The sequence below is a fragment of the Coregonus clupeaformis genome, chromosome 35, assembly GCF_020615455.1.
Source record: "Coregonus clupeaformis isolate EN_2021a chromosome 35, ASM2061545v1, whole genome shotgun sequence".
NCBI lineage: Eukaryota > Metazoa > Chordata > Actinopteri > Salmoniformes > Salmonidae > Coregonus > Coregonus clupeaformis.
The window spans coordinates 17,336,276-17,362,065 of NC_059226.1; the positions used below are offsets into that span (position 1 = coordinate 17,336,276).

Sequence of the window (25,790 nt, forward strand, 5' to 3'; positions counted from 1 at the left end):
TATAGTTATATATTTATTCATACATACATATTCATTTATAATCAGTTAATTGTAAAAAAAAAAAAAAAAAAAAAAAGGGAAAGATTTACATTAATTTAGATGAACTACAGTCATTGTCAAAAACAATAAAGTAATCCCCAGGTGTCAAACTACCAAGAACACACTTTAGATCCACCATCTTGTTCATGCAGCCAGCCGTCCTCCCACCACCCCCTCCAACACACAGTCTAGTCATAGGGACTGAGTGGGCATGAAAATGGACTGATCCAGAATACAGTAATCTGTTATCTTCCATGTAAACTGCTGGAAAATCAGAGGGATGAAGCGCTATAAATTGTTCTTCATGTGTTTAGTCTTGACATTCTACAGGGTAGTTTGTGTCGTTTATGAGACAACCCGGTATGGACATGTTCTCGTGTGTTTGAATATATATAAATTCTAAAGGAACCGCTTGAGGCTGAATTTGCCTGTTGTCTGTGCTGTCAATAGTGTGTATGTGTAGGCATGCATGTCTACTCTGCATACCTTCGCTCTGAACTGAGTTATGATTCAGAGAGGTCCATGGCAGTGCAAATGGTCAGTGCATACCGTGTGTGTCTCAGTCTCAGTGCGTCTGTGTATGACTAAGCGTGTATAAGTGGTGCCTGTGACTCAGCAACTATGTGTGAAGAGGGCAAACAGGTGTTATGGATCCAGGCGTCACCATGACTTTCCCTCTCCCTCTAGTAACTCCAGACTGTACGGAGCAGTGGGAGTACAGTTGCACCCAGCCAGAGGGTGAGTAGTATGAGAGTACATTATGCATCTCTGTCATCTTGGCTCCTGGATGTTCTCTAATCCCCCATAAACCCACATTCAAACAAAACAGATTAGACTGGATTAATCTCAGCTTGCATTATCCCCCTCCCACTCCGACTGACAAATCACAAAATAGAAAATAATCATCATTAAATGTTTTGCCTGGTTGGTTTGAAAGATGTAGTTTTAGAGAACATTAAAAAATTCCTATTGGGCGTACCAACTGTTTGTTTTTTTGTTTTCTATAGTGGGCTGGGCAGCAGTTTGCATCATGGTTTTAGGGGATCCCCAAACCAAGGCATAACAAGTAAAGGAAAAGCACATCAGGAGAGGAATCTGTTTCTGCTACATCAACACACAACCTAGGCCCTAACCCCCCCCGTTCCCAGACAACGCCTTCATGGAAACACATTCAATATGTTGTATAACATCCATTATACATACAAGCAACACCGGTTCATCCTTACCGACTCATCATTAACTTCTATTACAAATTGCACTGGCTCCAACCCTTCCTCCTGTACAAAGGCTACACTCTGGACATTAGGTAACAAGAACTCTTAAAAGAACACAAACTGCATAAGACCAAAACCAAGGACTGCAAGAGGGCTCAAACTTAACGGGGGAAAACACTGAACTCATGACTGAATGCAAAACAAAAACAGCCCCAACCCAAAACACACCAAACGGAAAAGAGAGAGGGGAGGGGTGAGAACGAGCTGTAGAAGTCACCAACTTGAACAGAAAAAGGCTAAAAAAAGACTAAACTATAAAAAGAAAAAACAGAACAGAGAGAACAGAAGAGGAGAGACAGAAAACAGAGAAGGTTAAAGTGTGGGAGAGGAGGAAGGATCCAGATGAAAGGCTTTGATACTCATGAGCAGGGGCCAAAGTATTTTGGTAAGGTGGTAGTAGTGGCGGTTTGGGACACATACCCCTGCACTCCAACATGTCTCTCAGCAGGCCAGTGTTGTGCGCTCAGCTCACTCCAGGTCAAGATTCTAAACTACTTCCTTGTTTAGTGACCGCATCTATCCAATCCCAGCGGCCCCTCCTCCTCCCATGTCACTGGTCCCATGCAGAAAGAGGGGGGGTGTTGCGCTGGAGGCTGGGTCAACTCTACTGTCACCCTTTCCTCTGCAAGGCCTCATGGGAGTTGAAGGGGTATCACTGTCACTGACCAGATCATGGTGCCTGCTAGCAGCCTGGCACTCCAACACTGTGCATCTTCTTCTACCCGTGTGTGGTTCACCAGCTCGCATTCATCAAGAATGCTCATCACCAATGGAGAAAAAAAACTCAAAAGCAACAAAATGAAAATTAAGATACCTTGTTTTCGGTTGGCTTTTTCCTTTCCGTCCTCCTGGTATCACAAACTCACACAGTGACGTCAATCTTTTTAATTTGATGTGTTTGTGTCTCTATTCTATATTTTGTTGTTGTTGACAAGACTAGCTTGCAGTGGCCTGATTTATTATGTCTCCAAGATCCAAAACCGGTGCTAGTTCACTGTCCAAACTACTCCCCATAGCCCCGGAACATTCTCTCACACACATACACACACACACCTGTGTGTGTACAGTATGTGTATGGCTTAACATAGTTCATAGTGTGAGACCCATTGACGTAAATCTCTCCTTCACACCATGGTGCTGGATTTCCACAGTACTTACATATATTACATTTAGATTTAAAAAAAAACTAGAATTGTTACATGCAACATTTGGCATCTTCTCAAGTCCCCACATGTAAGTCTCAATTGGTGTCCTTTTTAGAAAAATATTTGTCTTTCTCTTTTTTGTTTTGTACAATGAAGCTTCTGGTTGTAACAGAGAGAGGGGAAGGGGAAACGGGCATTGAGCTGTGTGTGTGTGCACCAGTGTGTAGTCATGTGGCAGTAAACTATTAGGTGAGTCATATAACTCTTTAAAAAGTAATTTTGCTGGATAAACTCAGCATATCCCTTAGCAGGCCTGAACTAAGCTGTAGCTACCTTGAGTCTAGAGAATAACTACTACCCACTGTATCTACACTATGTGTGTGTGGGGGGGATTGGTAGGCAGTTTAATGGCTGTAGAAGACACCAGGACTCTGTTCAATTAAGCCCCTTTTCCACTGGCTCTTAAAATTCGGGGCAAATTCGAGTTGGTTCGAATGGAATTCTCAAATTCGAGCCAGCGCAGCTACATCATATCAAACCGGTCGTCTGGTTTGATTGGTTAGCTAGCTAGCAGCCAATAGCCAATGTAATGGCAAGCAAGGTAGGAATTAAACTAGCTAGCCAGTTATACTAACGACGACGCTAACCGTTCAGCTAGTTAGCGATCTAAATACATGGCTCTGAGTATGGCTAGCACTGACAGGAGTATGTGGTAACGTTAGTTACAGCTGGTTACAGCATGGTGAGGGTGAATTAAATTATTCAACATCTTGCTAGTTAGCAACATTAGCGAAGCCAGCTGCAGTCACATATTGGCTACCTAGCAACATGACATCATTTATTATTTTTGGAGGCAGTGGAAATGCAATTTCAGCTAGCCCACCAAGGCCAGCCCAACCTGGGTTGACTTCAAAGTGCCAATGGAAACGGGTCTTTAGTAAAAAAAAAAAAAAAACAGGCCTAGCTATAGGTTTGGAGTGGGCAGTCTGGAATCAGAGGCTAACAAAGAGCTACTCACATTGAAGTGCAGTTTTGTCTAGAGGTAGCTTGTCAGTCGTTTAAAGATTCTGAGGACATTTCTACCAAACCAATATCCTCATAGTAGCTCTAGCCATGTTTCTGGTTATCTGCCCAGCGCCCACAGACACACATTGGATGTGAGTTTCTTATCCAAACCTATCTTTCTGATACTTCAGTAAAAGGTCATAGTAGTCCTTAGGGAACCTTGTATGAAGTGAGCCCTAGCTACATGTAGTCCATACAGTATATCAGGAGCCTAATCTGTGAACAGCAGTGGTTCTATTATGTAATCCTCCCTGTAATGCTGGGCTGTCTTTAGAACATGGGCCCGGGGACAGCAGGGAATGTGCTGACGTTCATCTGTGGTGATGTGTGTGTTTGACAAAGGCTGTTGTGAGTGGGTTTGAGAATGTCGTTGGGAAGGTTCTTCCCAGACCCTGTGGTGGTTGGGCTCTCTCCCTCTCTCTGCGGTGCCAATCGGGGACACACACCAGCATGTATACCTTGAGGCCAGATCGGACCATGCCGAGCTAGGTTGGGTGGAGGGGCAGCAGGGCCAGGGGTGTTCGGGTCAGAAGTTGGGCTGTGGGGGACAGGGGCGTGGTCTTCACATCATAGCAGGATACAGCAGCGACAGAATCTCTGGCGACTCCCCCCGACCGAGGGGGGTGGGGTGACGGGGGCGAAATACGCGTGCACTTTGATGTTAGGCAGATGGGTCTGGAGAGGAGGACAGAAAGAGATAAAAAGATAAGTGTTGGTGTAATGCATCTAAGAAATGTTAATTCATCTACTGTAATCTATGTGAGTCTGGGTGTCCGTGCACAACTCATAAGCAGCCATGTATGCTATACCACCAGTGCCTACCCTTAGTCTCTTGATGCCTGCGCGGGTGATCTGCTGGCAGTCGTAGAGCTCGATGCGGTCCAGGCTGTGGCAGCTCTTCAGGTGCTCCAGCGAGGCGTCCGTGATCAGGGGGCAGTTGTCCAGCTCGATCACCTCCAGCCGGTCATGGGCACAGGGCCCGCTGCCCAGATGTCTGATGCCATCGTCAGTAATCAGCTCACAGTGAGATAGGCTCTGAGAGAGAGACCACAACAACAACAAGGGCACAGTTTAGAACAGCAACACTGTACTGTCACCCGACACACACTGGGTTTCTTTTGGTATTACACTATGAGAGTGTGGATTATCTAGGAAACAAGTTGTTCTTCAGTGATCTCAGCGATCACTGCCTTATTGCCTGCGTTCGTAAATGGGTCCGCGGTCAAACGACCACCCCTCATCACTGTCAAACGCTCCCTAAAAAACACTTCAGCGAGCAGGCCTTTCTAATTGACCTGGCCCGGGTATCCTGGATGGATATTGACCTAATTCCGTCAGTAGAGGACGCCTGGTTGTTCTTTAAAAAAGTGCTTTCCTCTCAATCTTAAATAAGTATGTCCCATTCAAAAAATGCAGAACTAAGAACAGATATAGCCCCTGGTTCTCCTCAGACTTGACTGCCCTTGACCAGCACAAAAACATCCTGTGGCGTACTGCATTAGCATCGAACAGCCCCCGCGATATGCAACTTTTCAGGGAAGTCAGGAACCAATATACACAATCAGTTAGGAAAGCAAAGGCTAGCTTTTTCAAACAGAAATGTGCATCCTGTACCACTAACTCCAAAACATTTTGGGGCACTGTAAAGTCCATGGAAAGGGAACACTGGAAAAGGAAACACTGTCACCACCGATAAATCTACAATAATCGAGAATTTCAACAAGCATTTTGCTACGGCTGGCCATGCTTTCCACCTGGCTACCACTACCCCGGCCACCAGCTCTGCACCCTCCGCTGCAACTTGCCCCCCCGCTTCTCCTTCACACAAATTCAGACAGCTGATGTTCTGAAAGAGCTGAAAAATCTGGACCACTACAAATCAGCTGGGCTAGACAATCTGGACCCTTTCTTTCTCAAATTAACTGGCGAAATTGTCGCAACCCCTATTACTAGCCTGTTCAACCTCTCTTTCGTAACGTCCGAGATCCCCAGAGATTGGAAAGCTGCCGCGGTCATCCCCCTCTTCAAAGGGGGTGACACTCTAGATCCAAACTGTTACAGACCTATATCCATCCTGCCCTGCCTTTAGAAAGTATTTGAAAGCCAAGTTAACAAACAGATCACCGACCATTTCGAATCCCACCGTATCTTCTCCGCTATGCAATCCGGTTTCCGAGCTGGTCATGGGTGCACCTCAGCCACACTCAAGCTCCTAAACGATATTATAACCGCGATCGATAAAAGACAGTACTGCGCAGCCGTCTTCATCGACCTGGCCAAGGCTTTCGACTCTGTCAACCACCGCATTCTTATTTGCAGACTAAATAGCCTTGGTTTCTCTAATGACTGCCTCGCCTGGTTCACCAACTACTTCTCAGATAGAGTTCAATGTGTCAAATCGGAGGGCCTGTTGTCTGGACCTCTGGCCGTCTCTATGGGGGTGCCACAGGGTTCAATTCTCGGGCCGACTCTATTCTCTGTGTATATCAATGATGTCGCTCTTGCTGCTGGTGACGCTCGGATCAACCTCTATGCGGACGACACCATTTTGTATACATCTGGCCCTTCATTGGACACTGTTAACAAACCTCCAAATGAGCTTCAACGCCATACAACACTCCTTCTGTAGCCTCCAACTGCTCTTAAACACTAGTAAAACTAAATGCATGCTCTTTAACCGAACGCTGCTTGCACCCGCCCACCCGACTACAATCACTACTCTCGACCTAGAGTATGTGGACAACTACAAATACCTAGGTGTCTGGTTAGACTGTAAACTCTCCTTCCAGACTCACATTAAGCATCTCCAATCAAAAGTTAGATCTAGAATCTGCTTCCTATTTCGCAACAAAGCCTCATGCTGCCAAACATGCCCTCGTAAAACTGACTATCCTACCGATCCTTGACTTCGGCGATGTCATTTACAAAATAGCCTCCAACACTCTACTCAGCAAATTGGATGTAGTCTATCACAGTGCCATCCGTTTTGTCACCAAAGCCCCATATACTACCCACCATTGTGACCTGTACGCTCTTGTTGGCTGGCCCTCACTACATATTCGTCGCCAAACCCACTGGCTCCAGGTCATCTATAAATCACTGCTAGGCAAATCCCCATCTTATCTTAGCTCACTGGTCACCATAGCAACACCCACCCGTAGTCTGCGCTCCAGCAGGTATCTCTCACTGGTCATCCCCAAAGCCAACACCTCCTTTGGCCGCCATTCCTTCCAGTTCTCTGCTGCCAATGACTGGAACAAACTGCAAAAATCTCTGAAGCTGGAGACTCTTATCTCCCTCACTAACTTTAAGCGTCATTTGTCAGAGCAGCTTACTGATCACTGCACCTGTACACAGCCCATCTGAAATTAACCCACCCAACTACCTCATCCCCATATTGTTATTTATTTTGCTAATTTGCACCCCAGTATCTCTATTTGCACATCATCTTTTGCACATCTATCATTCCAGTGTTAATACTAAATTGTAACTATTTTGCACTATGGCCTATTTATTGCCTTACCTCCATAACTTACTATATTCGCACACACTGTATATGTATTTTCTGTTGTATTTTTGACTTTATGTTTTGTTTACCCCATATGTAACTCTGTGTTGTTGTTTTTATCGCACTGCTTTGCTTTATCTTGGCCAGGTCGCAGTTGTAAATGAGAACTTGTTCTCAACTGGCTTACCTGGTTAAATAAAGGTGAAAACAAAAAAAATGTATTTCATAGAATTGAAAGACGTTCCTTAGATTGAACAAAGCAAGTTTGAGACAAGCTCTTAGGATAGAAGCCATTAGCTAGGGCTCACCAGAACTTGCAGACGAGGGCAGTGGATGGACAACTGGATAAGTGTGCCGTCCGTGATCTGGGGAGAGACAGAAACAAACGTATCTTTATTTTTGTCTTCATTTAGCAGACGCTCTTATCCAGAGCGACTTACATGAGCAATTAGGGTTAAGTGCCTTGCTCAAGGGCACCGACAGATTTTTCACCTAGTCGGCTCGGGGATTAGAACCAGCGACCTTTCGGTTACTGGCACAACGCTCTTAACCACTAAGCTATCCTTCTGGTAGATGGTGCTACAGTGTATGTGAGTGTGTGTGTGAACGTGCGCACTGCACAGGCTAGCTCACCTGCACACACTCTTCCAGGTCCATCTTTTCCAGCTCATGACAATTCTGCCAGGGGAAAAAAATGAAAAGAGTAAGACAACACATAATTTATATGTCAGAGATGTGTGTGTGTAACCTGCGTCAGCTTCCACACTCACCCTTGCTAGCGTAGTGAAGCCCACATCTGTGAGCTGAGAGCAGCGAGCCACCTCTAATATTCTGAAAGGAGACAGGACATACTGTTATGGGTCGGGGGAACTGTGTTACGTATTGACGTGTCTGAGGAAATACAAGATGGGTACTAACCAGAAAGGAGAGAGGGGTGTATCTGAGTCTTAAAGGGTACCCCTGTATGAGTAGTTGTATGGAGTTTCTGGTGTTATTTGGAGTGAACAGGGGTTAGAAGCAGGGATGGGTGGGGGTAGCGTGGATGTGGGTTGGATGAGGCGGGGGGGGTACCTGAGACCAGTGTGGAGGGGTTGGAGCAGGGGTCTGGGGTGAGGAGGAGGACTAGGAGCAGGGGGAGTACCAACCTGAGGCGGGGGCAGTTCAGTCCCAGGGCGTGGAGGATGGCGTCTGTGATGTTGGCACAACCTGAGACACACAGGGACTGCAGATGGTGACAGCCCCGGCATATAGTAATGAGACCTTCGTCTGTGATCTGCTGCTCAGAGGGAAACGGACACGGGTCACTAGCAGAACTTCCACGGCATCAAACAGCTTTAGAACCATTATCAAAATTAACATAAAATTATCATAACTAATGCCGTAGGCTATGAATATCCACCTCCTCAGAATGGGGAATGAGAATCATATCTTGGTTTTTGTGATATATTTTAATCTCTTTTCCCTCTATAGTTCTTATCTTACAAGATTGCAGAAAGTTGCGAGGGGGAGCCAAACAGAGAAAGCACGGGTGTAAAAAGAGAGAGAGAACAGGATGACAAAAAGAGGCGAGTCTGGCAAAAGATGAGGAAGCTGCTGAAAGGTGAGACAAAGTGAAAGGGAGACAAGGAAGGAAACAGGGAGGGAGGGAGGGTGAGAGGCATTTGGGGTGTAGACACAGCAGGAAGGGAATTTGGAGACACAGATAAAGAGGATGCCAGAGAAACAAATGTGTTGTCTGGGTGGATTTCACACGCTATTAGGCATGTAGGTTAGATGGCAGGGTAGGCCTCAGTCCACACCAGCCCCTCTACTGCAGGGCAGACTGACTGAGCAGCCTTGTACACCAGAAATTCCCCTCATCCACAAAAAAAAAAAAAGACAGCACAGGAGAGACAGGACATGACCCATTTACCTACCATATGGATGGCCACAACCCCACAACAGCTATTAGAGATTCATCATTTCTCAATGACAAACCTATTCAGGAGTTACAAGCCCCCAACCCACCACAACAAAACATTCAGCCCCAAACATGATGGGTGCTGAAATATCAAGCAAGACACTCACTATTTTGGAGCTGTGACCAGCAGGTTTTGCTGTTATGTGACACAAACACTGTGAAAGAGGTGCTTGCTTACCGAACACGTCTGCAAGTTGAGAGTGACCAGCTCTGGACAGTGTGCCCCAATGTGCTTCAGTGCTTCATCCTCCAACTAGTTAATAGGTGGAGATGGAAAGAAGCAGATAGGAGACAGAGAGGGAGTGAGAGAGAGAGAGGGTGTCATTTGAAATCCCATTAGCAGTGCACCAAGGTAACCCCACCAATGAGCTAGCTAGCTAACCCCCTTCAGCAACTAAATGTCCTACCTGCAGTTTGGATCTACCATCCCCATCACACTGCTTGCAATACAAACATTAGCCCTGGTCCCATATCTAGACTAGCTAAGCCCCTCTCCCCTCAGTCAGCCCTTCAGTCTACGCCTCATCCTCCTGGCTACAATACTAAACTTACACAATCCATTTGTTTATTTCACCTCCAAGGGTGTCTGAATACCTCTCACATATCCAGTCTGTTCATGCACCTTGCTTAGACTGAGGTAGCGACCTTACGCTTTTTAATGGTCCAATTTAACTTTAGCCTGGTCCCATCTCCAGCTGACCCTTTTGTTGCCCTGCCCTGGCCCTGGCCTTACCTGTGTGCAGCCCTTGAGGAAAAGGCCTTTGAGTCCAGGGCAGCATCGTACCAAGGCCTGGATGCCATCCTTAGTCACCTGGTCACACCACGAGATGTTGAGCTGCTCTAACAGAGGACAGCCCTCACTGCAGGGGAAGAAATGGGTCAGACCACGACACAGATATTAGATAAAAAGCCAGCAAAACAACAACAAATGTGTGTGCCATATTTATGCACATCCCCTGAATCGCTAAATTACCTGTTCACCCTACACTTGTAAAACAGATGCAACCATCTGCTCCTGCTGAGGAGACTCCCTGGTGTGTGTGTGTGAGAGTGACTATTGTCGGAGCCCTGGAAAAACCTTGTATCGCAAAAAAGTCATAGGACATTTTGAATGGCTTATATTAGTCCTAGCGTCAACAAACTGTCACAGAACATGAAGGGGGACGACTACTTCATAATCAAATCACCAAAAGGTGAGTGACAAGGTTTTTCCAGGAATGCTGACAGTATGAGTGTGTGTGCAAGAGAGAGGGAGACAGAGAGACCATGAAGCCCCACTCACCTAAGTGCTTTGAGTGACAGGTTGGTGATTGAGGTACAGGAGGCGAGGTCCAAGTGCTTGAGCTTGGGACAGAACTTACTGAGGCTATTACATGTGCTGCATGGGAGAGAAAGATACAAGAGGCTTAAAGATATAATAATGTAACACTTAATACATTAGCATAACAGAATTATACTAGGCAAACAAGCATAAGGCATAAATGTCTGCAAATACCTGTCAGTAATCTTGGTGCAGCCATTCAAACTAAGCAGCTCAATATTCCTGCAGTTCTGGGAGAAGGTTCTGTTGAAAAACAAACCAGAACAGACATATTTGCACTGGAGTGTGTGTACTTGCCCTCCAGCTCCCACATAAATCTCCTCCCCTCACCCTCCTTTCTCAGTGCCCAGAGCACCCAGTCTACGCCAGATTCCCAATCAGTCCTCACCTCAGAGCGCTGTCCCCGACCCCCAGACAGCCCCTCAGACTCAGCTTCCTCAGGAATCCCCCACACCGTTTTGAGATGTTCTCCACCACTCGCCCCTGCAACACACGCACACAAACAAACAAACGCCTCTCATAAAACATAGATTCATCCCCAGATCATCTTCTCTTTCGCATACATGCAAGTTTATAAGGTCAAAAAGGTTAAAGTCATGAATGTCCACTTTGTTTCCATAAAAGATGGCAAGACAGACAAAAAAATGGATAAATCAATGGGAGGTGAGGAGGAGATGGAGAGGATAAGAGAATAAGGGATATGGAAGACTTCCTGACCTCAATATCTCTCTGAAAGTCGAAAAGGTCGATCCTCTGCCAATTACTGCCGTCCAGGGCGAGCACATTCCACGACTGAGGGAGAGAGCGGCACAAGGTCAACTTCACTGGTTTCACTATTCTGTCCAACACACAATTGTACACACTCACACTGAACCAAATACACACTTCAAAAACACAAACTCACCCGTGAGACCTGGGCACAGCGACAGAGTGTCACCACATCCAGAAAGGAGAAGATTCTGGAACACAGACAGGGATGGTTCAGAACCCCTGGTACCCAGAATCAGAACCAGAGCCCTCTATGTATACAAGGCTCTGCCCAGAATCCCTGTTCTACCCATATAATTACATACAGAACTCTGCTATGTATGCCAGTATGTGTTTTGATGAGCATACACTGCATACGACACTGTTATGATTGTGTTATTGTGTGTGTGTGTGAGAATTTATGTTCACTCTATTATGGTTATTGTGTTTGAAGGATAGATAAATAGTTTACTTTTGCAGAAAGATTGTGTGGTGGGGCATTACACACACACATTAAGAACACCTGCTCTTTCCATGACATACTGTACACTGACCAGGTGAAAGCTACGATCCCTTATTCATGTCGCTTGTTAAATCCACTTCAAATCAGTGTAGATGAAGCGGAGGAGACAGGTTAAAGAAGGATTTTTAAGCCTTGAGACATTTATTGTGTATGTGTGCCATTCAGAGGGTGAATGGGTAAGACAAAAAATTTAAGTTTCTTTGAACGGAGTATGGTAGTAGGAGCCACTGGTTTGTGTCGAGAACTGCAACGCTGCTGGGTTTTTCACGCTCAACAGTTTCCCATGTGTATCAAGAATAGTCCACCACCCAAAAGGATATCCAGCCAACTTGACAACTGTGGGAAGCACTGGAGTCAACATGGGCCAGCATGGCTGTGGAACGCCTTCGACACCTTGTAGAGTCCATGCCCCGACGAATTGAAGCTGTTCCGAGTGCAAAAGGGGGGGGTGCAACTCAATATTAGGAAGGTGTTTCTAATGTTCGGTATACTCTGTGTGTGTGTAACAAAAAAAATAAACACACACATACACTACATGACCAAAAGTATGTGGACACCTGCTCGTCGAACATCTCATTCCAAAATCATGGGCATCAATATGGAGTTGGTCCCCCCTTTGCTGCTATGACAACCTCTACTCTTCTGGGAAGGCTTTCCACTAAATGTTGGAAGATTGCTGCCGGGACTCGCTTCCATTAAGCCACAAGAGCATTAGTGAGGGCTCTGTGCAGGCCAGTCAAGTTCTTCCACACCGATCTCGACAAACCATTTCTGTATGGACCTCGCTTTGCGCACGGGGGCATTGTCATGCTGAAAGAGGAAAGGGCCTTCCCCAAACTGTTGCCACAAAGTTGGAAGCACAGAATCGTCTAGAATGTCATTGTATGCTGTAGCGTTAAGATTTCCCTTCACTGGAAGTTAGGGGCCTAGCCCGAACCATGAAAAACAGCCCCAGACCATTATTCCTCTTCCACCAAACTTTACAGTTGGCACTATGCATTCGAGCAGGTAACGTTCTCCTGGCATCTGAAAACCCAGATTCGGCCGTCAGACTGCCAGATGGTGAAGTGTGATTCATCACGCCAGAGAACGTGTTTCCACTGCTCCAGAGTACAATGGAGGCGAGCTTTACACCACTCCAGCCGACGCCTGGCATTACGCATGGTGAGCTTAGGCTTGTGTGAGGCTGCTCGGCCATGGTAACCCATTTCATGAAGCTCCAGACGAACAGTTATTGTACTGACGTTGCATCCAAATGCATTTTGGAACTCTGTAGTGAGTGTTGCAACCGAGGACAGACAATTTTTTACGCACTACGCGCTTCAGCACTCGGCGGTTCCGTTCTGTGAGTTTGTGTGGCTACCGCTTCGTGGCTGAGCCATTATTGCTCCTAGACGTTTCCACTTCACAATAACAGCACTTATAGTTGACCAGGGCAGAAATTTCACAAACTGACTTGTTGGAAAGGTGGCATCCTATGACGGTGCCACATTGAAAGTCACTGAGCTCTTCAATAAGGCTATTCTACTGCCAATGCCTATGGAGATTGCATGGCTGTGTGCTCGATTTTATACACCTGTCAGCAACAGGTGTGACTGAAATAGCCGAATCCACTAATTTGAAGGTGGGTCCACATACTTTTGTGTGTGTGTGTGTGTACGTATATACAAAGTACCAGTCAAAAGTTTGGACACACCATTCAAGGGTTTCTCTTTATTTTTACTATTTTCTATGAAATAACACATGTAGTAACCAAAACAATGTGTTAAACAAATCAAAATATATTTTTGATTCTTCAAAGTAGCCACCCTTTGCCTTGATGACAGCTTTGCACTCTTGGCATTCTCTCAACCAGCTTCACCTGGAATGCTTTTCCAACAGTCTTGAAGGAGTTCCCACATATGCTGAGCACTTGTTGGCTGCTTTTCCTTCACTCCGCGGTCAAACTCATCCCAAACCATCTCAATTGGGTTGAGGTCAGGTGATTGTGGAGGCCAGGTCATCTGATGCAGCACTCTATCACTCTCCTTCTTGGTTTACAGGTGTGTTGGGTCATTGTCCTGTTGAAAAACAAATTATAGTTCCACTAAGCGCAAACCAGATGGGATGGTGTACCGCTGCAGAATGCTGTGGTAGCCATGCTGGTTAAGTGTGCCTTGAATTCTAAATAAATCACAGACAGTGTCACCAGCAAAGCACCCCCACACCATCACACCTCCATGCTTCACGGTGGGAACCACACATGCAGAAATCATCCGTTCACCTACTCTGCGTCTCAAAAAGACACAGCGGTTGGAACCAAAAATCTCACATTTGGACTCCAAACCAAAAGGACACATTTCCACCAGTCTAATGTCCATTGCTCGTGTTTCTTGGCCCAAGCAGGTCTCTTCTTCTTATTGGTGTCCTTTAGTATTGGTTTCTTTGCAGCAATTCGACCATGAAGGCCTGATTCACACAGTCCCCACTGAACAGTTGATGTTGAGATGTGTCTGTGACTTGAACTCTGAAGCATTTATTTGGGCTGCAATTCCTGAGGTTGGTAACTCTAATGAACGTATCCTCTGCAGCAGAGGTAACTCTGTGTCTTCCATTCCTGCGGTGGTCCTCATGAGAGCCAGTTTCATCATAGCGCTTGATGGTTTTTGCGACTGCACTTGAAGAAACGTTCAAAGTTCTTGAAATGTTCCGTATTGACTGACCTTCATGTCTTAAAGTAATGATGGGCTGTCGTTTCTCTTTGCTTATTTGAGCCGTTCTTGCCATAATATGGACTTGTTTTTTTACCAGATAGGGCTATCTTCTGTATACCGCCCCTACCTTGTCACAACACAACTGATTGGCTCAAACGCATTAAGGAAAGAAATTCCACAAATTAACTTTGAAGAAGGCACACTAGTTAATTGAAATGCATTCCAGGTGACTACCTCATGAAGCTGGTTGAGAGAATGCCAAGCGTGTGCAAAGCTGTCATCAAGGCAAAGGGTGGCTATTTGAAGAATCTCAAATAAATTCATTCATTTAACACTTTTTTGCTTACTACATGATTCAATGTGTTATTTCATAGTTTTGATGTCTTCACTATTATTGTACAATGTAAAAAATAGTACAAATAAAAAAAAACCTTGAATGAGTAGGTGTGTCCAAACTTTTGACTGGGACTGTAATATATATATAAGAATATAAGAGAGAGAGAGAGAGAGAGAGAGAGAGAGAGAGAGAGAGAGAGAGAGAGAGAGAGAGAGAGAGAGAGAGAGAGAGAGAGAGAGAGAGAGAGAGAGAGAGAGAGAGAGAGAGAGAGAGAGAGAGTCTTCAGAAAGCATTCATACCCCTTGACTCTTTCCACATTGTTGTGTTACTGCCTGAATTCAAAATGAATATATACAAAAAAAGCATAACTAATTTACATAAGTATTCACACCCCTGAGTCAATACTTTGTAGTAGCACCTGAGGGAAAAAAGTATTTGATCCCCTGCTGATTTTGTACGTTTGCCCACTGATAAAGACATGATCAGTCTATAATTTTAAATGGTAGGTTTATTTGAACAGTGAGAGACAGAACAACAACTAAAAAATCCAGAAAAACGCATGTTAAAAATGTTATAAATTGATTCACATTTTAATGAGGGAAATAAGTATTTGACCCCTCTGCAAAACATGACTTAGTACTTGGTGGCAAAACCCTTGTTTGCAATCACAGAGGTCAGACGTTTCTTGTAGTTGGCCACCAGGTTTGCACACATCTCAGGAGGGATTTTGTTCCACTCCTCTTTACAGATCTTCTCCAAGTCATTAAGGTTTCGAGGCTGATGTTTGGCAACTTGAACCTTCAGCACCCTCCACAGATTTTCTATGGGATTAAGGTCTGGAGACTGGCTAGGCCACTCCAGGACCTTAATGTGCTTCTTCTTGAGCCACTCCTTTGTTGCCTTGGCCGTGTATTTTGGGTCATTGTCATGCTGGAATACCCATCCACGACCCATTTTCAATGCCCTGGCTGAGGGAAGGAGGTTCTCACCCAAGATTTGACGGTACATGGCCCCGTCCATCGTCCCTTTGATGCAGTGAAGTTGTCCTGTCCCCTTAGCAGAAAAACACCCCCAAAGCATAATGTTTCCACCTCCATGTTTGACGGTGGGGAGGGTGTTCTTGGGGTCATAGGCAGCACTCCTCCTCCTCCAAACACAGCAAGTTGAGTTGATGCCAAAGAGCTCGATTTTGGTCTCATCTGACCACAACACTTTCACCCAGTTCTCCTCTGAATCATTCAGATGTTCATTGGCAAACTTCAGACGGCCCTGTATATGTGCTTTCTTGAGCAGGGGGACCTTGCGGGCGCTGCAGGATTTCAGTCCTTCACGGCGTAGTGTGTTACCAATTGTTTTGTTGGTGACTATGGTCCCAGCTGCCTTGAGATCATTGACAAGATCCTCCCGTGTAGTTCTGGGCTGATTCCTCACCGTTCTCATGAACATTGCAACTCCACGAGGTGAGATCTTGCATGGAGCCCCAGGCAGAGGGAGATTGACAGTCATTTTGTGTTTCTTCCATTTGCAAATAATCTCACCAACTGTTGTCACCTTCTCACCAAGCTGCTTGGCGATGGTCTTGTAGCCCATTCCAGCCTTGTGTAGGTCTACAATCTTGTCCCTGACATCCTTGGAGAGCTCTTTGGTCTTGGCCATGGTGGAGAGTTTGGAATCTGATTGATTGATTGCTTCTGTGGACAGGTGTCTTTTATACAGGTAACAAACAGATTAGGAGCACTCCCTTTAAGAGTGTGCTCCTAATCTCAGCTCGTTACCTGTATAAAAAGACACCTGGGAGCCAGAAATCTTTCTGATTGAGAGGGGGTCAAATACTTATTTCCCTCATTAAAATGCAAATCAATTTCTAACATTTTTGACATGCGTTTTTCTGGATTTTTTTGTTGTTATTCTGTCTCTCACTGTTCAAATAAACCTACCATTAAAATTATAGACTGAGCATTTCTTTGTCAGTGGGCAAACATACAAAATCAGCAGGGTATCAAATACTTTTTCCCCTCACTGTAAGTCAAACTGTAACTCAGCCACTCAGGAACATTCAGTGTCTTTTTGGTAAGCAACTCCAGTGTAGATTTGGCCTTGAGTTTTAGGTTATTGTCCTGCTGAAAGGTGAATTCATCTAGGATTTTTTTCCCCTGTACTTAGCTTCATTCCGTTTCTTTTTAATCCTGAAGAACTCCACAGTCCTTAAGAATTACAAGCATACCCATAACATGATGCACCACCACTATGCTTGAAAATATGGAGTGGTACTTAGTAATGTATTGGCCCCAAATATAACACTTTGTATTCAGGACAAAAAGTTAATTGCTTTGCCACATTTTTTGCAATATTACTTTAGTCCTTTGTTGCAAACGGGATACATGTTTAATGTTTTGGAATATTTGTATTCTGTACAGGCTTCCTTCTTTTCACTATCAATTAGATTAGTATTGTGGAGTAACTACAATGCTGTTGATCCATCCTCAGTGTTCTTCTATCACAGCCATTAAAAACCCTGTAACTGTTTTAAAGTCACCACCGGCCTCATGGTAAAATTCCTGAGCAGTTTCCTTCCTTCAAAAAACAATTCCCCTTGGACATTATGGGTATTGTGTATAGGCCAGTGACAAAATAAAAATCACAATTTCATCCATTTTAAATTCAGACTGTAACACAACAAAAGGTGGAGGAAGTCAAGGGGTGTGAATACTGCCTTGCTGTCTATGCCCTTCAAGAATAGGTACAGTGGGGGAAAAAAGTATTTAGTCAGCCACCAATTGTGCAAGTTCTCCCACTTAAAAAGATGAGAGAGGCCTGTAATTTTTATCATAGGTACACGTCAACTATGACAGACAAAATGAGAAAAAAAAATCCTGAAAATCACATTGTAGGATTTTTAATGAATTTATTTGCAAATTATGGTGGAAAATAAGTATTTGGTCAATAACAAAAGTTTCTCAATACTTTGTTATATACCCTTTGTTGGCAATGACACAGGTCAAACATTTTCTGTAAGTCTTCACAAGGTTTTCACACACTGTTGCTGGTGTTTTAGCCCATTCCTCCATGCAGATCTCCTCTAGAGCAGTGATGTTTTGGGGCTGTCGCTGGGCAACACAGACTTTTAACTCCCTCCAAAGATTTTCTATGGGGTTGAGATCTGGAGACTGGCTAGGCCACTCCAGGACCTTGAAATGCTTCTTACGAAGCCACTCCTTCGTTGCCCGGGCGGTGTGTTTGCGATCATTGTCATGCTGAAAGACCCAGCCACGTTTCATCTTCAATGCCCTTGCTGATGGAAGGAGGTTTTCACTCAAAATCTCACGATACATGGCCCCATTCATTCTTTCCTTTACACGGATCAGTCGTCCTGGTCCCTTTGCAGAAAAACAGCCCCAAAGCATGATGTTTCCACCCCCATGCTTCACAGTAGGTATGGTGTTCTTTGGATGCAACTCAGCATTCTTTGTCCTCCAAACACGACGAGTTGAGTTTTTACCAAAAAGTTCTATTTTGGTTTCATCTGACCATATGACATTCTCCCAATCCTCTTCTGGATCATCCAAATGCACTCTAGCAAACTTCAGACGGGCCTGGACATGTACTGGCTTAAGCAGGGGGACACGTCTGGCACTGCAGGATTTGAGTCCCTGGCGGCGTAGTGTGTTACTGATGGTAGGCTTTGTTACTTTGGTCCCAGCTCTCTGCAGGTCATTCACTAGGTCCCCCCGTGTGGTTCTGGGATTTTTGCTCACCGTTCTTGTGATCATTTTGACCCCACGGGGTGAGATCTTGCGTGGAGCCCCAGATCGAGGGAGATTATCAGTGGTCTTGTATGTCTTCCATTTCCTAATAATTGCTCCCAAGCTGCTTACCTATTGCAGATTCAGTCTTCCTAGCCTGGTGCAGGTCTACAATTTTGTTTTCGGTGTCCTTTGACAGCTCTTTGGTCTTGGCCATAGTGGAGTTTGGAGTGTGACTGTTTGAGGTTGTGGACAGGTGTCTTTTATACTGATAACAAGTTCAAACAGGTGCCATTAATACAGGTAACGAGTGGAGGACAGAGGAGCCTCTTAAAGAAGAATGTACAGGTCTGTGAGAGCCAGAAATCTTGCTTGTTTGTAGGTGACCAAATACTTATTTTCCACCATAATTTGTAAATAAATTCATTAAAAATCCTACAATGTGATTTCCTGGAGAAAAAAAATCTCAATTTGTCTGTCATAGTTGAGGTGTACCTATGATGAAAATTACAGACCTCTCTCATCTTTTTAAGTGGGAGAACTTGCACAATTGGTGGCTGACTAAATACTTTTTTCCCCCCACTGTATGTATGTATGTATGTATGTATGTGTGATGGATTCATATGTAACACATTGCACTCTGCAACCCAGTGTGATGTAGGGTGAGTATACTGTTGCAATTGGCCTTGGCCAGCCTGCCCCTAACCCAAAAGCCCTAGTAAATCAGAGCTCAGTCTGTGGCCCCCGTTCTGCTGGCGAGACCCAGGCTTGAGTTATGGCCTCCATTTTCTGTTTGCTCAGGGGCTTTTGACTTTTTTTTTATGCTTAATCGATTTGAATGTTTTATAGCCCAGACCATCTGTGTTTATTTACAGTTTTAGCATTGGGGGAGGAGAAATTGGGGAAGTGGGATGGGGAGCATGAAGGGAGTGGCATATGGCAGTTGGTTGGGGATGTTGACCAAGCCACTAAAGCCTCAGTATAGTGACCCTTAGTTTCTAAGGTGACCACTCAAGTGTCATGATGTAAACTCCCTAATTGTCAGTGGCTGTGTTGTGTGGAAAAGGGAAAGAGCAGGTGGATCAGAGTGTACACAGCTGTGTTTTGGGCAGGTTAAGATATTTGATGGTGTTGAGCATGTGGCATGCCATATTCTGTGTCTGCATCCAGCCCAGTCATTGAAAAGCCCAACTCACCGTAGCAACAGCTCCTTGGGCAGCTTCTTATTGATGACGGCCTCATCGCTGTTTGAGAACATCTGTGAGGAAGAGATGAAGAAGAGCGTGTTAACTTCCTCTGGCTCTGTCACTCACAGCAGGACCAGCTAGGACTTCCTCTATTCTCTCTGCTCCACAGCTTTAGCACATAACCAATGATAAACAATCACTGTCTCATCAGTCGAGATAGGTTCAATGGCAAAGCTTGACAGGAGAAAGGGGGTGATAGAGTGAGTGGGATGAAGAGAGATCGAGAGGAAGGGAGACATTTTCTGTCTCCTAATCAAACCCGGTGTGAGATGTCTCTTGCTTCCTTCGATCCGGTCTGATCATCTCATTGTTTTCTTCTTTGCAAAAATTTATAAAAACCTGTTTTTGCTTTGTCATTACGGGGTATTGTGTGTAGAGCACGGCGCTTGTAACGCCAGGGTAGTGGGTTCGATCCCCGGGACCACCCATACACAAAAATGTATGCACGCATGACTGTAAGTCGCTTTGGATAAAAGCGTCTGCTAAATGGCATATTATTATTATTATTATTATTATTATTATTATAGATTGATGAGGGGGGAAAAAAACAATTTAATAAATTTTAGAATAAGGCTGTAACGTAACAAAATGTGGAAAAAGTCAAGGGGTCTGAATACTTTCCGAATGCACTGTATGTACATTTTGAATGTGAACCTATGATTTATTTTCTGTTAACTTATTATACAAATTCAGTGGACACACTGGGTCAATAGTACATTAAGCCTCTCCTACGATCCCTGTTTACTTTCACACTCCGAGGGAGCAGGAAAGGACAGGCTTTTGGATTTGGGGCAAATTCACTCTGACAGCTTGCCTTTCAGAGAACTACTCAACAGGTCAAATAATCCACGGCCATTTCCAAATGCACATGGTCTGGGGCACGTAGGCTACAATGTTTTTCCTTTGTGGTGTAACTTTATATGGTTGTTTGCAGGTCTACAGTAGTTATTGGTCATTTCCATTTAAAAAGGACCCATGAGCACCAACATGTGAAGTTCACAGGAGCATGTCAAATTGGGAGTCAAATGAAAGCTAAGAGTCTATATTGTTGAGAAATTAAGGCATATACACATTTTTCAACCATTTTCCATCCTAAACATTTCAGAATAAGCAAAGGCTTTGATTTCTGGTCAAACAGATGGAAAAGGGGTCTTAGAAAATATCTACCAGAAAAAGTCTTAAAGGTATTAAAAATACATCAAAACAATAATGCGGAAGTAAATAAAGACCCCTGCCAACTAATATCAACATGTTTAGTTTTGTATATAAAGAAATGGCCTTGTCTAAGTTTAAGAAACATTGCCTTGTGCCTTAATTCCTTTACCAAAAACCCACATATCTTTAAGAAGTAACAAGCAAAAGGTAGACCTATTAATAAGTTAGTGTTTTTACTGATATACATTTTGTTTATTAATTATTAAGTGATTAAACCCCCAAATGTCCAAATCAGTAACGGAATTTCCAACAACAACACACAAAAATACTAATAAAAAAATGTTATCTAAAATAATTATAATTGGTAACTGAATTTCTGCAATTGAATTGGCTAAAATTGTAAACTATACTGAACTCTACGGTTCTGTCCTTTACTGAGTTATATTGTGTTGTACTGTACTTTGTTGTACAAACTTGTGAAACATGAGGTCTATGATTGGTTTTGATTTGGTCTGGACCAACCAAATTTGGTCTTGTTTGGGGGCAGAGCTCATTAAAATAATAGCCAGTGTGTAGAATAATACCCAAATATGCAGAGGAGGATATTAAATATTTATACGTTTGTATACCTATTTAGGATACATAACCACGAAGGGAATGACATTCATATCCATAACTATGCATTTCTGTGTAGTACAGATCAGGGACCCATGATGAAATTCTGTTACTGCAATTCCATTACCGGGTGTAAATCCACTTCACTTGCTGTAGTTTAATAATCAAAAGAGATTTTTTCTAAGTCAATGTGTCATGTCATAGCTGACACCCCATTCTGTCTGCAGACATCGTTGAATCTTAATTCGGAGCAGATGTTTTGAGTTTCTGGAAAATGTTGACACTGTGATTTTACCGAACTTCTGTTACCAAACTTTGCATCTGCACAGTTCTTCCAGTAAATGTGTTTTTGTAAAATGTTCAGTGTAAATTGTTTTCAAAGGTAGTCCTTGTGCATAGAGTTGTATGGTTTGTTAAACTTTGAAATCAATGGTTTTTGTTTGGCATACATTTTAAGTGAAAATCAGACTCAACGCAATTCTGTTACCATGGAACTGCCCTTATGATTTGAGTATGTTATGTCACATATTATTACAGAGTACCTTTTCTTGAATGGTGAGAAATACTCTTCCATGTGATATATCCTATTGTATATCAGATGGTTTGAAATAAGGCTAAAACATGTTTGAATCTCCAATCATACTCATACTATTTAGACATTTTTTAAATAACTCATTTTGGATAATTTACCATCATGATATGGAAAAAGTAAACTGTACTAATTGTTCACTATTTTCTCTACTAGTTGAATATGAAATCATATCAAGAATATCTCTAGATATCAATGACTTTCTATTAGTTAAATAACTGATGGTGTGGTCTAAAAAAACGTTGAAATACAATGTTCAGAATACAAAACAAAACTCAAAGTCAATGGGTTAGAATTTAGAATTCTCTTATAACATTTTAGGCTCTGGTCTATGAAAAACTGTTTGAAATGCTCAAGACTTAAGAGATATGTGTTGCCTTGCCTTAGTTACACTACATGAGCTGAGCTCACTGATTGATTCACACTGTAAGGATTGCTGAGGACAACACCCCTACCTCATCCCTTTGGAAACTAAATACACACAACGCAAGATAGAGGGCACATCAAACTGTATCGTTTCAATCATCAACACTAGGCCACTTGACAATATGCAATATGTTGATCCATAAAAAAACAGGGGGGTGACTAAGAATAGGCCTGCCTATAAATGCAACACAATTTCAATTCTACTCTCCAAACCGTTGAAGTCCATTGTTATTGGCTAATAAACTACAGATCACGTATCTGCGGCAGCTGTCAACCCGTCAGGCCAGAAGGTACGGCCTGAATCTTATGAGTCGTCAGCTGTTGCACCGTTAAAAATAAATAAAACCACACAAATCCCACGCCGCCTAGTTGAGGATTAAACAACACCGAGTGCTCAGGGTAGACAGGCCAATGTCACGGCGTGAACACACACGGACGGCATTTGTTAATGAGACTGCATTTATCCAAAGCCATATTTCACATTTGGTGCATTCTTTATCGCTGTGTATAAAGCGACGAAAACTTTGCCACAACGTTGAATAACGATCGCTTGCATAACAAACAACATGGGGCTTCTGTCAACGTAAACATCTATAGGGAAATCACAGCCTGTATGATTTGAAAAACAGATAGATCATGTTGTATTTGCTGTTGATATTTGGAGTGTGGTGGTGGAATAGCCGAGTCGTGGCGGAGCGAATGGCCCATATGTAGCAGAATCAACCCACAGCGGCCATGAGCCTACACACAGAACCCTAGCTGAGCAAAGACAACAATCCAATTCTCCAACTCTGTGAAATAACTCAGCCACAGTAGGATGGAGTAGGCCCGAATATTATATCACATTTTCTGTTTATAAAATGAAGGAAGATATAGAGCTTCGTATCAGTGTGAAGCCTAAAAGTCTGTCTTTATGCCATTGTCTTTGTTTTGACGGCACAAAGAGAAAGCTCGGATAGGCTCCACAATTTTAATCAGCCTTGAAACCTATGAATGCTTTATAAAACACAACATGTGAAACTATAATCCCATTTAATAATGGCAAATTCTGGTAGGCTATTGAAGAAATCAAGATGTTGTCGTTACTTGAAAACAACGTTTGCCCTAATCCAAACATTGACTGCGGAAACTGCAACGGTGCGCAACCATGGACGCATTTTAACAAACACCATAACACCAATCAAAAATAATTATGTCATCTATCAATCGCATATATTATAAACTCACCTCAAACCGGCTCCGCGAAACACCATTAACCTCCTTCCCCATCTCGGACGGTGGTTTACCCGACTCGATCAGGGGGATAAGTAATTCGGTGTTACAATTGCAGTAACGTATAGATATCGGCGCTCGTCTTGCAAACTCCCTTCAAAAGCTACCATGCTACCGTTGTTTCGGCAGCTGCGAAGGCGGATTTCATAGTTTTTTCGGTTTGTATCACAATTGCAATAGCCTACCTCTCGACAACTGCCCCAGCTAACAACCCGAACTCTTATATCTCCGCTCACTAGTTCGCCCTCCCCTCCTCCGTTCCCCCTTTATCTGTGAACACTGCTTTTAGCATTAGCCTTCTTCATTATGGACACAAATAATTACATTTGGTAATAACCCTGGACGAAGTGTAGCCTACATGCATTTTTCCCCAGGGCAATATTCTGCCATTATTTAGAATTCTATAGAATTAGGCCTAGCCTATTTCTCCCTTTAGCCTAGGCCCAGCCTACATCATTAGGCTATTGGATATCAAAACATTAACCTGAAATAACTGTGATATAAAGGAGGCCACTATGCAAGAGCAGTTTATTGGGAGTCCCACTGTATAGGCTATTGTGCTGTCCAGTTGTCATTGGAGCCATGAGAGGCCTAGTTTTGGACAGGAGCATAGTCTACCAACCATTTGTTTGGTACAGTTTTTTTTGTGTGTTGTCTTTCATGCAGGATAAAGTGCATAATTAGGTTGCATAAATCAATATTACATACATAATATCATCGCCTTGTGCATAGACCTACTTTGTGTGTATACACATAAATGGTCATAATAATGTAGGCATATCTTTATAAAAAAAATAATGTACTGTGGTGTCCATAACTTCAATAGCCACTGATACTTAGTGACATTGACCAAACACAATTTGTCAATTTGATGATCGAATGGATACATTGTAACTTTGTTGTTGCTGTTTGGGGAAAGCGCACTTCCGCTTTGGACTCCCCTTCCAGCTCTCAAGAAACCAATCAAGACACGTATACGTGACTTGTCATCGGACGTCATTATAGCGGGAAAAGGTGCTTGTAAACAGGGAGCAGAAAACCATGCTGAGCCATTGCACTTTAAATCAAGTTGTGGTTCTTTCTGGACTCCTATTGTCGACATACACAGTATAAAGACAAAATAAATACACATAATGTCCTTATAACGGAGGTAATATACTTTTGCCATAATTGCTCACGTCGCATGCACATACATCCAGCTGCTAATACGTCATCTATCCGGGACATGTGCCGCGTTCAAAACAACTGGGAACTCGGAAATCTCCGACTTCCGAGCGTTCAAAACAACTGGGAACTCGGAAAAAAACTAGCTCCAACTGGGATTAATCGATTTGAACGATCATCCACTCGGAATTCCAACTCGGGAACTCGGGCATCTTTCTAGAGCTCCGATTTCCGACCTGAAGAAAACAAACGTCATGATTTTACTTCGTATTTTTCCGAGTTCCCAGTGGTTTTGAACGCAGCAATGGACAAGCGTGGTTGGTCGAGAAATGGCAGGCTGGTCTCATAGACTAGGCGTAACATAGTAAACTAAAATCCGTTTGGTACGTTAGAGAAGGTCAAAATGAAAGGAGGTTGGTTGGGGTGGATATGACATGAACGTCTAGCAACCCAAAGGTTGTGTGTTCAAATCTCATCACGGACAACTTTAGCAACTACTTACTACTTTTTAGCTACTTTGCAACTACTTAGCATGTTAGCTAACGCAAAGGTCTAGAACCCAAAGGTTGCATGTTCGAATCTCATCACGGACAACTTTAGCATTTTAGCTAATTAGCAACTTTGCAACTACTTACTACATTTTAACTACTTTGAAACTACTTAGCATGTTAGCTAACCCTTCCCCTAAACTGTTAACCTAAATCCTAACCTTAATCTTAACCCCTAGCTTAGCTAACGTTAGCCCCCTAGCTAATGTTAGCCACAACAAATTGGAATTCGTAACATATCATACGTATTACAAATTCGTAACATATTGTATATATTCTCAAGCGTAACACATCATATGAATTGTAATTCGTAACATATCATACGAAATGGATGATGGACATCCACAAATGAATACATTGGCCTGGTAGGCCCCATCCATAATACCAAATGTAACATATCATACTCATTTGAATGTCCC

The 25,790-nt window shown here is 43.4% G+C and overlaps 1 protein-coding gene across 1 annotated transcript; it reads right to left on the reverse strand.

The window, feature by feature from the left end:
* LOC123482605 (F-box/LRR-repeat protein 20) lies at nucleotides 1-23,899 on the reverse strand. The gene is made up of 15 exons (XM_045210883.1): nucleotides 23,615-23,899; nucleotides 19,552-19,613; nucleotides 11,217-11,271; nucleotides 11,030-11,104; nucleotides 10,701-10,795; nucleotides 10,487-10,555; nucleotides 10,274-10,369; nucleotides 9,725-9,851; nucleotides 9,170-9,244; nucleotides 8,177-8,307; nucleotides 7,802-7,862; nucleotides 7,665-7,709; nucleotides 7,340-7,396; nucleotides 4,346-4,558; nucleotides 1-4,198 (listed from the first exon to the last, which is right to left on the reverse strand). Exons 1-15 carry the CDS (start codon nucleotides 23,654-23,656, stop codon nucleotides 4,091-4,093), a joined length of 1,311 nt encoding a protein of 436 aa, XP_045066818.1. The 5' UTR covers nucleotides 23,657-23,899; the 3' UTR covers nucleotides 1-4,090.
* Nucleotides 23,900-25,790: the final 1,891 nt, after the last annotated feature.